The 12,382-nt window shown below is 42.5% G+C and overlaps 2 protein-coding genes across 4 annotated transcripts in view; one reads left to right on the forward strand and one right to left on the reverse strand.

Annotated features, from left to right (window-relative positions):
* The window catches only part of MAP3K21 (mitogen-activated protein kinase kinase kinase 21), a 43,516-nt gene extending 31,289 nt beyond the window's left edge, over nt 1-12,227 (reverse strand). For 2 of the 3 annotated variants that reach the window (XM_080587017.1, XM_080587015.1), the window contains exon 1: nt 11,346-12,226. In XM_080587017.1, coding sequence (XP_080443143.1) covers nt 11,346-12,114 — 769 coding nt within the window. In that variant the 5' untranslated portion in view covers nt 12,115-12,226. Of the gene's footprint in view, nt 1-11,345 lie in introns of all 3 variants that reach the window. The other variant, XM_080587016.1, reaches the window with a different exon arrangement.
* Nucleotides 12,228-12,300: 73 nt separating this feature from the next.
* Nucleotides 12,301-12,382, forward strand: part of PCNX2 (pecanex 2) — a 162,259-nt gene continuing 162,177 nt past the window's right edge. Inside the window, exon 1 of the mRNA XM_080587013.1 lies at nt 12,301-12,348. The gene's annotated coding sequence lies outside the window, so the exon portion shown is untranslated. The remainder of the gene's footprint in view (nt 12,349-12,382) is intronic.

The following is a 12,382-nucleotide window of genomic DNA, read 5'->3' on the forward strand; positions in this document are numbered from 1 at the left end:
ATTAACTGGTGAAAGGTGATACATTTGTCTACACAGCACTACTTCTTATACAACTTGCTTTTCTCCTGCAAGTTCTTAATATAACTGTTAAGAGCTAAGCCCCTCACCTCTGCAGTCAGTATCAGTCAGATTGTGATCACCTCACTGGATAAAGTTTAGAACTCACCATCAGCAAAATAATTTCATCCTTTACATAAAGATTACATATGCAGGAGGCATTTCTCTACCTCTTATTGTGAGGCTCCACCTGGAGTACTACATTCTGCTCTGAGACCCCCCAACATAAGAAGGACGTGGACCTGTTGGAGTAGGTCCATGAGGATGATCAGAGGGCTGGAGCACCACTGCTACAAAGACAGGCTGAGGGAGTTGGGGTTGCTCATCCTGGAGAAGACAAGGCTCCAGGGTGACCTTATAGTGGCCTTCCAGCACCTAGCTTCCAGGCTTACAGGAAAACTGGGGAGTGACTTTTTACAAGGGCATGTAGTAACAGGACAAGGGGTAATGGTTTTAAGCTAAAAGAGGGTAGATTTAGTTTAGATACTAGGAAGAAATTCTTCCCTTATAGGGTGGTGAGGCCCTGGCACAGGCTGCTCAGAGAAGCTGTGGATGCCCCATCCCTGGAGGTGCTCAAGGCCAGGCTGGATGGGGCTTGGAGCAACCTGCTCTGGTGGGAGGTGTCCCTGCCATGGCAGGGGGCTGGAACTGGGAGGTCTTCAAGGTCCCTTCCAACCCAAACCATTCCATGATTCTGTGATTATAAGGATACTGTGCTCCACTATCCTATATGCTCTTTCGCTACATACATTCTTTAATTAAGAAGTCAATCATTTCTTAATTTTCATACTGAATTGAAAGCAGCTCAACAATTTGTTCTTAATATATTTATTTAAAAACATCTAGCTTAAAAAAATAGTCTACCTCACACAAGCCAATATATATTTAAGAAGTCCCGAACAAAGTGTTCCCAACTGGAAAGCCAAAACAAGACAAGACTTGACAGAAAATGTCCTTGATAGAAAGGATTTACAAATACACACCAACCACATAAGAAAAACATAACCCATAGAGGGACATTTAGCACAAAAAATAGGCAAAGCGTTAGAACAACGAAGACTCGCCTGAGTGTCTGGAAGAAAGGAGGAGAAAAGAAGAGAGAGGAGCGATTTCAACAGCTGCAACATACCTTGCATCACCATTTTTTTTTGCTTCCCCCTCACTTCTTTAATAACCATTATTAAAGCAACTTCGGGCAAATGGAAACTTGAGAGAAAGAAGCAGTTTTAACAAGTTATTGGCACACACCGCAGATGCTGCGAGTTATTTTCCTGCCTGCCATCTGTACTTTACCTGCTATTCTGATAGTTCTGCAACGCAGAACAGAAATTTCTGTTATACCTTAAGAGGAAGTACCAGAGGTAACAAGCATTTATAATTAGACATTCAAATAACTACCAGTTAAAAAATTAAATTCTGAAAATTGAGGATTTGGATGTTGCACTAGAAAAAAACAAAAACAGACTGTACACTAAACATTCAAGTTCTTTGTTTAGTAAAATACCAACATTAATTCTATTTAAATTTTGCACTTAAGCGTTACCTCACTACAGCAATTCCTCCACAATTTTACAATTCAACAGAAATCAGTCCACGCTGAAGCTTAGTTTTAAAACTCAAAGCGCTCATTTACACTGTACTTACTAGGAAATTCCATACTTATTTGAAACACAGCAATTACTTTGTTTTCAAGTGAGCATTTAAGGTCTTTCTTCTTTGCTTGTTACTAATTTTTAAAAGGCAGCTATGCAATAAAACCAGTGATCAAAATGCAGGGAGATTAGAAAGAAATGCTGAGAGCAACTAGGACCAATAGTTTGGTGGTAAATCAGTCATTCCTGATGAAAGAATTCTTTTAGTTTCAAGCTCTACAGAGTAGAGTGGGTGCTTATCCATTCCTTAAAGATAATCATCTTTGTTAGGAAATAGTGAATAATTTATTTTTCTTAAGCAATTCCTTGCTATTAAAAAAAAAAAAAGCCAAACCAGAGCTATTATACTCAAACTGCAAAAGGAGAGTCATAGCCAGTATTTAATTAATCAGGTACAATTTCCTCCAAAATAAATTTTCAGGGAACGTGCTAATACCTCACTTACTCCAAATTCACAACCTGGACATTTTCTTCAAAGTAAACCAATGCAACATACCAAATTCACAAGGACAATGCAGCTGAGGTTTATAATCTCAGAAATGACATCCAGGAGCAAGAGGTTACCTTTTTTCAGAACCAAGCTAACAAATTAACTTAACTATCATTAGTCAAATCACCTGCTCAATAGTTAATTTTAAAAAGCAAGAATATTTAATTCAAATTTCTTTTGGATTTAGATTATTTTCTTCCAGTAAATAGAAGATAACTTGCTATATTTTTTATATTTCAAGCTAATCAGGAAAATACACAGCCTCTGAATACATGAAAGTATTTACATAGTTGACATATTTTTCCTGATTGTAACACATATACTTGTCAATTATGTACTTCCTTGTTACTTTAGTTTTTGTGATCCATATCAAGTTGCATTTGTTGTGCTTGTTCTAGGATATTTTATGCACAAAAGTACCACTTTGAAATCAAAGATAGGTTAGAAAAGTTTTAAATAAATGTATAGACATACACGCTAAAAAAAATAAATTAAATCAAAACACATTCTACCTTTAAAGGTGACTCACTAACCAAACTGAAGTATAAGCGTGTAGGCTGATGTCAAAACCAATACTGTAAGAGCTAGCTATCACTAAAATACATATCTTAAACCCCTCTTCAGTTATGGCCCCTCATCTATTTCAGTTAGTAGATCCAACTCTTTTACAACTAGTTTTATTCAAAGGTGTAAAGATGGAAAAAGCAGCAAAGCTGGATTCCATTATAAAATCACCTTTGATGAAATTTACTATTGAAAAGAATCAGATGAATAAACTCAAGACAAAAGAATTTTTCCCTGTTCCTTTGAAGATGTCTACACTATGAAAAATTAGTCCAAGAATCCAACAAACTCTGGTTATAGACACTTTGTCAAGTGTAGTCACTGAGTTCCCTGAGAAACTCATCACTTCAAATGAAACCCCTTTAATACCATTTCTATGAGAGATTTTAATAAGCTACATTCCATAAAGGTCTTGGACTTCGGTTGTCAGTTTCATCTGAGAATTAAAGCAATTTATTTTAAAGAACATTTGAAAGTCTTGTTGTTTTAAAACAACTTTTTTTTTTTGCTAAGCTCAACCTCTTTCAAAACAAATTAGAAAAAAAAAAGAAAATTTTTGAGCCCACTTCTTTATTTTTCTAAATACAAAACTTGACAGAAAAAAATATATCAAGTATTTGTTAAATCCTTGCGGCTTCTTCAGTAGCTGAGGAACAGCCTCTCATGACTGTGCGTTTCCAAGAACTCTAATCTTCTTTAATAGCAAAGGCAAAATGTGTAATTTAAAATAAGTACTTTGCAAGCTTGGCAGCACTCTTTCTCTTGGGAAGAGAAAATGGAAGGGAAAACCTTCTCTTTTGTCTCAATTAGTGTAGGTTCAGCAACAAGTTAAAAATGATAACTTTTCCATTTAATATGATACATTAGGAGAAAAGAAATACAATTAGTTTCAGGAAGAACAACGACATCTAATCCTAGTAGAAAAGAAAGAGAGAAAACAACCCAAACATATAGAACCAAAATACACCCAGTTCCAGGAGTTACTTTGTCCCATAACAAACCACAGAAATGAAGCAGTTACTCCTGCATTTTTCAGAGGGAGGGCCAGCTTATCAGCTCCAAGTTAATAGCACACCTGCCAAAACACAGATTTTAGTAGCTATGAAGAGAACAAAGCATGATTATATAGCCAACACTGGCATGTCTAGGATTGATTTAACTGGAGCTATGACCCCACACAAAAAAGGTTAAACCTGGCAGGAAGAATGCTTATGTGCTGACAATATACAATATTTTTTATATATACTTATATGTAAATTTGTTTCATATATAAACCCATGACTTTCAGAGGCACTAAGTGGGTCAAAATTTATAAAACCACTTACTGGCAGCTGCTGATGTAGAGTAAAGCTCTGGTAACATGGTGAAGCGAGGTAAAAATGGTGAAATTAGTTTTAAATAGTCAAACCAGGCATGTAAATTTATGACACCAGTTATTAGTTTGGTACTGCTACCATAGACAGATAAGTCCTTTGGTCTTCAATATATTTTTATATACATTTGTATTGACTTCAATGCCATAATTTTACCTCTAACAAGAGAAAAAAAGCTTAAAAACAAATCACTGTACTTTTTATAAGCATTACTACTGAAGACCACTGAACTGAGGTTCAATGTTTCAAATTTAAACAGATCATCAGAAATAAAAAATCAAGGGCAAAAGTCATCCATGCTGCAAATACTCCTTGCAAACATTTATTCTACAAGGCCACAGAACTTGAAACACTGAAGCATGTTTAGAAGAAAGTTTATGCTTACTGATAAGAAAAATAAAAGGCTGCAAACAAAAAGCCATTATCTTCTAAGGTCAAAGAAACCACAAACTAGCATTCAACATCCAAGTACAGTTCAATGATGTGTTACTTCTCCATTCTTTTGAGTTTGCAGAACATGACTATGAACTTACAATATTTAGTCAGAGGGTCCAAACACACGCACTGTGCTTGCAGTCCCAAAAAGCGGTGGGGAGTTCCACAACTGGAGCTGAAAACTCAATTAGCTCTCACATTTTTCTAACGCTGGCTAACACTATCAATGCCCAAATCTCAGTTATATTTTTGTGTTATGTTTATTTAATACAATACCTCATCACACAAACTTTACAGTCAGCATGCAAATTTCTCAGTGTTTAGGGGAATGAACAAAATTGTATGAATATTTTAACAGCATATGGGAGCTATTACTTAGCTGCCTGTTTTTCTACTGGTTTCTACGGAAATGAGTTGCTTGCTCAGTGCCATTTTCAGAGACAGGTAGATAGGTATGTGACCACATCCTAGGGCACCTGCCTTAAAAAAAAAAATCCAGCCATGTAATGCTTCAAGTCCTTTTTAATATACCGGTATTTATTACAAATACTGTTATCCAAAGTCCTGCATCTCGAAATACAATGCCACCCCCAAAAGAGTCATTTCAGAGAAAACGGTCAGAAAGTCTGCAAGATGCAGACTAGGATGCGACTGCCCATGCTGGGCAACAAGAGGTCTCCAGAAACCTTGGCCCAAATGCGCCTCTTGCAGAAGCCTCCCAGGGAGGAGTCCAACAGGGAGCAAGAGGAGAAAGACTTCCAAACAGCTGTAAAACAGCTCATTTGGTGTCTTACAACAGGAGACAGAAAGAAGACGGAGAGGAGAAAGACATGAGAGATGTGAGATTCAGAATGAAATCAAAATAAAATTTTTTATTAACTCTACTGCCCATTGAAGGTGCAGAATCTTAACACCAAATAAGAAACAGTATATTTTTAAATGCCAAAACACATCCTTCAGTTGGAAGTTAACCTCTATGACATTTTAGCACTAGCTATTTCTACTGTAGATGGTGAAAGCCACAGCAAAAAGCTATTTAAAATTGTTCTTTCTTGAATTCCAGTATCACTTTCTGAACACAAAAGATAGAAGGTATTTACATGCAGCAAGTCAATGTATCAAGTGAAAATATAACAGGCATAACGAAAACATTTCTTTTGATACACTGTGTCTCAAGGCTACTAAGCGTTTGCTGCTCCCACAGAATCCAGCAGGCCGTCAGGGTCTCTAAAAATAGAGAAAATAAAATCCCTATCTACAATAGTCAGAGCACATCGAATACTGGGAGCAAGGTTTTATGAAACAAAGCAGAATGCTTTCAAGTGATATAACGATACAGAAGAGAAAAACATACTTGAATTCAATGACATGCTAACTTTTATAGTTCATAACCTTCAAAAGAGATGCTGTTTTCCAAGCTGATGAAATCCGGCAATCCTACAGTTTGCATGAGGGTATTTTTTAAGAATACTAATCAGACAAGATTGCTAAAACCAGAGCTCCTTCCTGCTCCACATATCCAGGATGCATGACCAGTTTTTCTGTTGCAATGCAGCAGCATTATCTTCACAGCGCAGCACAAGGCAGGGCTACTTAAACTCACGCAGATGGGCTAGGAAGCTGGTATACCTGGAACAGTTTCTAAGCTTTATGTAATTTAAGTAATTAAGAACAGTAGCATTTAATTACCATGACTTCCTATATGAACACAGCACTGAACACTAAGGCAGAAGAATTTTAAACTGCTAACAAATAAGTGGCTCACGAAACATCTACGTAAGTATCTATGTACGGAGCATCTTCCTAACCAGAGGACGATCCACCACGTAGCCTAGGAACAGCGGTCCATTACCTGTGGGCTAAGGGTCTTCTTTAAGCCAGCCTTCCTGAAGAAAGATCCGTCGGTCCTTCCCCTGTGCCCCAGTAACATTTGGCCCCACTATTTTATCTGTCAGATAAAATACTGAAAGCACAGCCATGTTCTTGGAGCCATCAGGTTCCTTTGGGTTTCATGGAAGTCGGCCATCTTATAGAAGAGGAAGGTCCGTCAAGTCCGCCAGAGAAATGCTCTTTCCTCTCCAGACCCTAGAGATGCCAGCCAGTATTGCCAGCTGAGTGGGTAGCAAGGCTGCACGAGGTGTTTTCAAACTGATGACAGCAGACGCAGGCTGCTACAGGAGGCAGCAGGAAGCCCCTAGTACTCTGCGACAGCTATGGCTAGCCCAGCAGGGACACTGCAAACATCCCCAGGAGCAGAAGAGCAAAACTACCATGAGTGAGGGCATCACAGGGAGGTGAGGGAGATGCAGGGCACATGCCCACAGAAAAAAACAAAAACACCTTTTTTTTTTTAATGTAATATATCAGGTGAGCAGGAATTGGCTCATGGCTTCAGACAAAACAAAACCAAGTTTTGCTGCCATTAGAAGACATCTTGGGACTTTATTTCCAGACACAGAAAGTTAGGTTGAAGCTCGAATCTGCAGAAAAGAGTCCTCTTCTCCCTCAAAACTACCAGAACGAACTGTAATAATTTCATTTTGATTTTTCTTCGTAACTGTTCCTCAGAAAACACTGCATATTCAAGCACTCTAATGTATAAGCAATCCTTACAGCTTTACTTGTGACAAGCCCTCCCTCTTCAAAACAGAGCCAGGAGACAAATTATGCACCCCAGTGATTTCAGAATAAAATTGATTAAGATACCAAATAGAAATTTGATGTAAAACTTTTCATCCCCTCACCCAACAGCTAGCATAACGTTGCTGGGTAAAGAAGTTAGAGGGAAAGTAGATGTTGCAGATTCTTGAAAACATCTCCATCTTCTTTTAAGGGAGTTTTAGCAGCATGATGCGAGCAATTCCGCTGCAAATAACTTATAACAAAGAACCAGAGGTTATTTGTCCTTGCTTTTCCTCAAATTCCAGTACACCTTCACTCATCAAATTTATTCCATGAGATTAGTTTGAAGAATGCTACATTAAAGTGGATTGTCCAGTTGCAGTTTCACTATTCTGTTGTATGCTCGATTCCTTCAGATTTCAAGTATTGCTTTCATTAGCACTGTCACGTCCACAGCTTTATTCAACAATCCTTGCAAATCAAGCTGTTCTTGACGATATCTAAAAGCAATACAAACTCAGCACACTCAGAGAAGGGAGGACTACAGTGGACCCTGGGACACTGGAAGAACTAGTGGAAGTCACAGCAAACCAAACCCTGCTTGCATATCCATCTATAACAAACGAATACAGAGGACTTATCAGTATTATGCTAGTACACTGAATCTGCACCTAATCAACTTTGTGCTTTACCTTGTACTCACGGATGTAACCACGCCATAAGCAAGATATTCTGAACTTTTTGTAATGGTTTCTGCAAGTACACAAAGCTGCCGCACTAGAGATAAAGCACATTTTTTTTTAGGCAGAAGTACTGCACAATCTGAAATCAATCTTCAAACCACAAACCTCTGCTTTCTCTACACTAGACTTCAGAAGGTGAAGCCTAGCACATTCTACCTGAACATATTAGTAGCTTTATTCAGACTCCAAGAAAAGCATCAGAAGAGGTGGCAGCGAGCCCCTAAACAACCCCAGTTAACTGAGGCCTCGTGATTAATGGGGTGTCCTTGTCTAGAAGAAGGCAATTCGGTTCCCCCAGACAAAAAGTTTTCCTTTAAAAGTCAAACCCGTTGAGAAGTGCAACTCCCCTCCAAAAAAAATCCCTCATAGGTTACTATTAGTCCAGTCTTACAGATGAATGTTTTTTATTTTCAGTAAAGCAACTTCTTCATGATCAACTGGCATGCTTTATCAAGACTATACTTGCACCTAGGAGATACAGTTAAGAATGTTCAAGCTTTTTGTATTTTTCACAGCTTAAAATACCTGCATTTCATTCAAATTATTCTTTATTCAGAATTACTTGACTATCAATGCTGATTTGGAAAATCTCAAATTTTCCTTAATTTTTTTTTCTTCAGATTTTAGGTAGGTAAAGTCCACAGTCTTCATCCTAATTTTAGATCATCTCCTTAACCTATAAAGTATATCTAAGAACATAAGAACTGCTTGTTAGGAAGATAATCTCAAAATAGACTATGTTCGTTTCCAGAGAAACTTCTTACTTTGTCACCTGCACAAGTTTTTATAAAGCACCCACAGCTAATTTGCAAATCGCCATTAATGGCCATGTCTATGCTTACTATATTTAATTTCATCAGACCTACTTAAAAGCTGAGTGCTCTTTACACCTTTGTTTTGTCTACTTCTGAATAACCACTAAGTAAGGACTCCAGAATTAAAGAAACTCTGATAGCAACAAAAGCCAAGAGTTACCCCTTACTCCCTTGTTCAGCCCTCATAAGCGTTTAGTTTTTCTTCCAAATATTGAAAACATTTGCATACATATTCGTGTATTGCTTTGGCAGAAACAAAAGCCTTTTCCCACCTCCTAAAAGGAGCCTAAAGAAACCTGTGCATACAAACCTAGTTGGGTGCTAATGTCTAAAAAAATAGTAATAATAATAATAATAATCTACTGTTCTTATTACTACTATTCAGTTTGTGGCACCTTCTCTAAACTCTCATGTCAGTTTGGTGTCAGTGAAACAGCACTACATATGCTGTCCTACAGACCCCAACTCCAGGGGATGGATGGGAGAGAAATCACATGCTTGCCTTCGTCTATTGCCTGCCACCCACAAGTCCAGACATATATCCTTTCTGGATCAAATACGCTGATGGAAGGGGCTAGAAAAGACAGTTCTTATTTGTTAGGGAAAGAGTTTGGTGAGCATCCTGTAGCATGCCATATTAAGGCAAGTCATTCTTCCAATTTCTTGTCTAAGGGAGAAAAATCCCTTCTCAGTGAAAATCGGCAAGCTAGCACGAAACGGACAGTTTGGCATACTACCTGGTATTGCCTAGTGGAGAGCACTGAACCCCACAGCTAGCAGTCCACGGAAAGCAGCAATGAGCAGCCAGATCCTGTGGCAGAGCCCTGCCTGTGGCTACAGCCACTGCTAAGCCGAAGCCATCCATGTCACCCCTGCAGCTTTCTACTCCCAGCGCGTAAGGCTGGAGAAGGCGACAGTAACAGAATGAAGGAAAATCCTGGATGGACAAGGAACGTAACAGTATACACTGTCAGGATTTGCAGTCATTTTAAATTCATTTAAAATTGTTGAACTTAATGAATACAGTATCACTAGCATGCTACTGACTTCCAATGTTATCTTTTAGTTGGATGATCAAGGCTGTCTTCAACCTTCACCAAGATAAAGAAAAGTGGGTGAGAAAACTAAGTGGCTAAAGTTAATTGCATGCGCAACAGTGGTTAATAATGAAAGAAGTGAATAAGCGCATATACTGAGGTTGTAATTAAAAGCACATTTTTAAAATGCTCTGCCGTTATCTACACGCACAGAGATGATAATGGTAATCAGTTCATAGCAGTCACCAACTCAGCTCTAAGCGCTATGCTAAACCACAGGGTTATGAATTCATTTCAGATATGGACTTTGCCACCGCCAAATTAGGAGGGTAGCGTATAGCAACCCATTCTGTTCAAGGAAAGGCTCACATACTAAAGGTGAAGCAGCTCAGTCTGAACAGAGCAGCAAACTAGGAGGACACAAACTGCCTGCTGTCAGCTGCATATGATTTAAGGCGTTGGTCATGACGTCTGCCAGGTCCTAATGCAACGTTCCAGGAGTTCATCATCTTGCACTACAAACAGAACCACAAATACAGCTGAGCTAGGTCCTTTCTTTATCAAACAAATAGTGAAAGTACTCTTGGGAACAGTCCCATGACTGAGCCTTGTCTTAACAACCCATGCATGATGACCTTCAAGGCATACTGCAAAAGCCTTTTAAACAAAGTGCTTCAAACTTGAATGAAGCTTTTTTCATTTCGACTTAACTACTTAAGGATATCCAACTGGAAAAAAAAAAAAAGTAACACTGCTGCACATTTGGGCTGTCCAGAACAAAAAGGAAAGGCTGCAGAGACTGCTTCAGCCATTTCCGTACAGACTACGATTTCTACTTTCTGGTCACTACTTTGAAACAACCGTAATTGCAAGTCATAAGCACCTCTATCCCAGCGAACCAGTGCTCAAGCACAACTGTCTTAGATGCTGCTGTCTCAGCTCCAGCAGCTGGATGAAGGATTCACTAGGCATGAACCGAGTAACTCCCTCACTCTTTCAGGTGCTCTTGTCCATGCCAGAGGCTGAAAGCCAACCTGGCAACCACACAAAAGTTTCTACTGTTTTTAAGCTACTGTCTTTTCTGCGTCAACGCTCCCTATGCAGGTGAGTTTTATCAAAGCTAGAAACACAGAACGTAAAACAAAAACACGTGTAAATGTTCACAAGCGATAACTTTGCGAAACCTGCCTTCGGAAGTTATAGTAAGCCAAGGTCTTGTGAAAGCAGAAGTACCGAACGTGTGCGAGCGAGCAAAGGAGTCTCGTGAATCTGCAGCCGTGACTGTGCAAAGATTTCATCCCGCTTCCCTTCCGAGCGAGCTCCCGCCTGAGAGGCCAGGACTTTGCTCCGCGTGTTTTTCCAGCGAGCCCTTCTTCTCCCCAACCTACCCAGCTGGGTTTGGGGCCAGCTTTTGGGACAGCACCTGGCCGAGCCCACCAGGCTGTGACACCTCTCTGGGAGAAGTGGGATGGGGGGACAGCGCCCAGGCCAGCTTGGTGGGTAAGCGACTGCAGCGCCATGCCCGGAGGCCCGTGGCCATCCCGCAGCGGGACTCACCGTTGCTGGACTTGAGGTCTCGGTGCAGGATGGGGACGATGGCCTGGTCGTGCAGGTAAAGCATGCCGCGGGCGATCTGCACCGCCCAGTTGACCAGGACGTGCGGGGGGATGCGGGCAGCCCCGGGCCCCGCCGAGGAGGAAGAGGAGGACGAGGAAGAAGAGGAGGAAGCGGCAGCGGCGGCGAGGGCCCTGTTGAGGGACCCTCCGCGGGCGAACTCCATGACGAGGCAGAGGTTGGGCTCCCGCAGGCACACCCCGTGCAGGGCGATGATGTTGGGGTGCCTCAGCATGGCGAAGAGCTGGGCCTCCCGCCGCACGCTCTCCGCCGTGGCCGTGATGTCCTCGTCGGGGTCCCGGCGCGCCGCCTTCACGGCCACCTCGCGGCCCCGCCAGGTGGCCCGGTACACCTTGCCGAAGCCCCCGACGCCGATCACCTCCCGCAGCTGCAGGTGCTCGAAGTCGATCTCGGGCGGGCTGCCCCCCGCCGCCGCCGCCGCCGCCGCCTCCTCCCCTCCTTCTCCGCCGCCGCCCGGCCGGCGGCTCACGTAGTTGGCGGGGAAGATGCCGAGGCGCTGCCGGATCTTCCCCGCCCACCACCCGTCGTCGCCGGACACGGCCGCGTCCTGCGACAGCACCTCCACCACGTCCCCCCGCCGCAGGCTCAGCTCGTCCTCGCCGCTCGCCTCGTAGTCGTACAGCGCCGTCCACAGCGGGGCCGCCGCCACCGGGACCGGCTCCTCGCCGCCGCCGCTCCCCGGCGCGGCCATGGCAGCGAGCTCAGCCCCCGCCGCCCGCGGGGCGCCCGCCCGGCCGCATCCCCACCTGCCGCCGCCGCCGCGGACGGAGGGAGGGAGGGGAGGGGCGGGGCCAGCACGGGGAGGGGCGGGGCCCGGCCGCCGCCGCCGCCGCCGCCCGGGAGCGCGCAAGCGCCGAGCGGGGAGGGCGGGAGGAGCGGCGCCGCTGCGCTCCCCGCGCTGCCGCCGCTGATTGGCCGGCGGGAGGCACGTGGGGGGGGGGGGTGCGGAGCGGAGGGTC

This window comes from Anser brachyrhynchus (assembly GCF_964034855.1).
Source record: "Anser brachyrhynchus genome assembly, chromosome: 3".
Classification (NCBI taxonomy): domain Eukaryota; kingdom Metazoa; phylum Chordata; class Aves; order Anseriformes; family Anatidae; genus Anser; species Anser brachyrhynchus.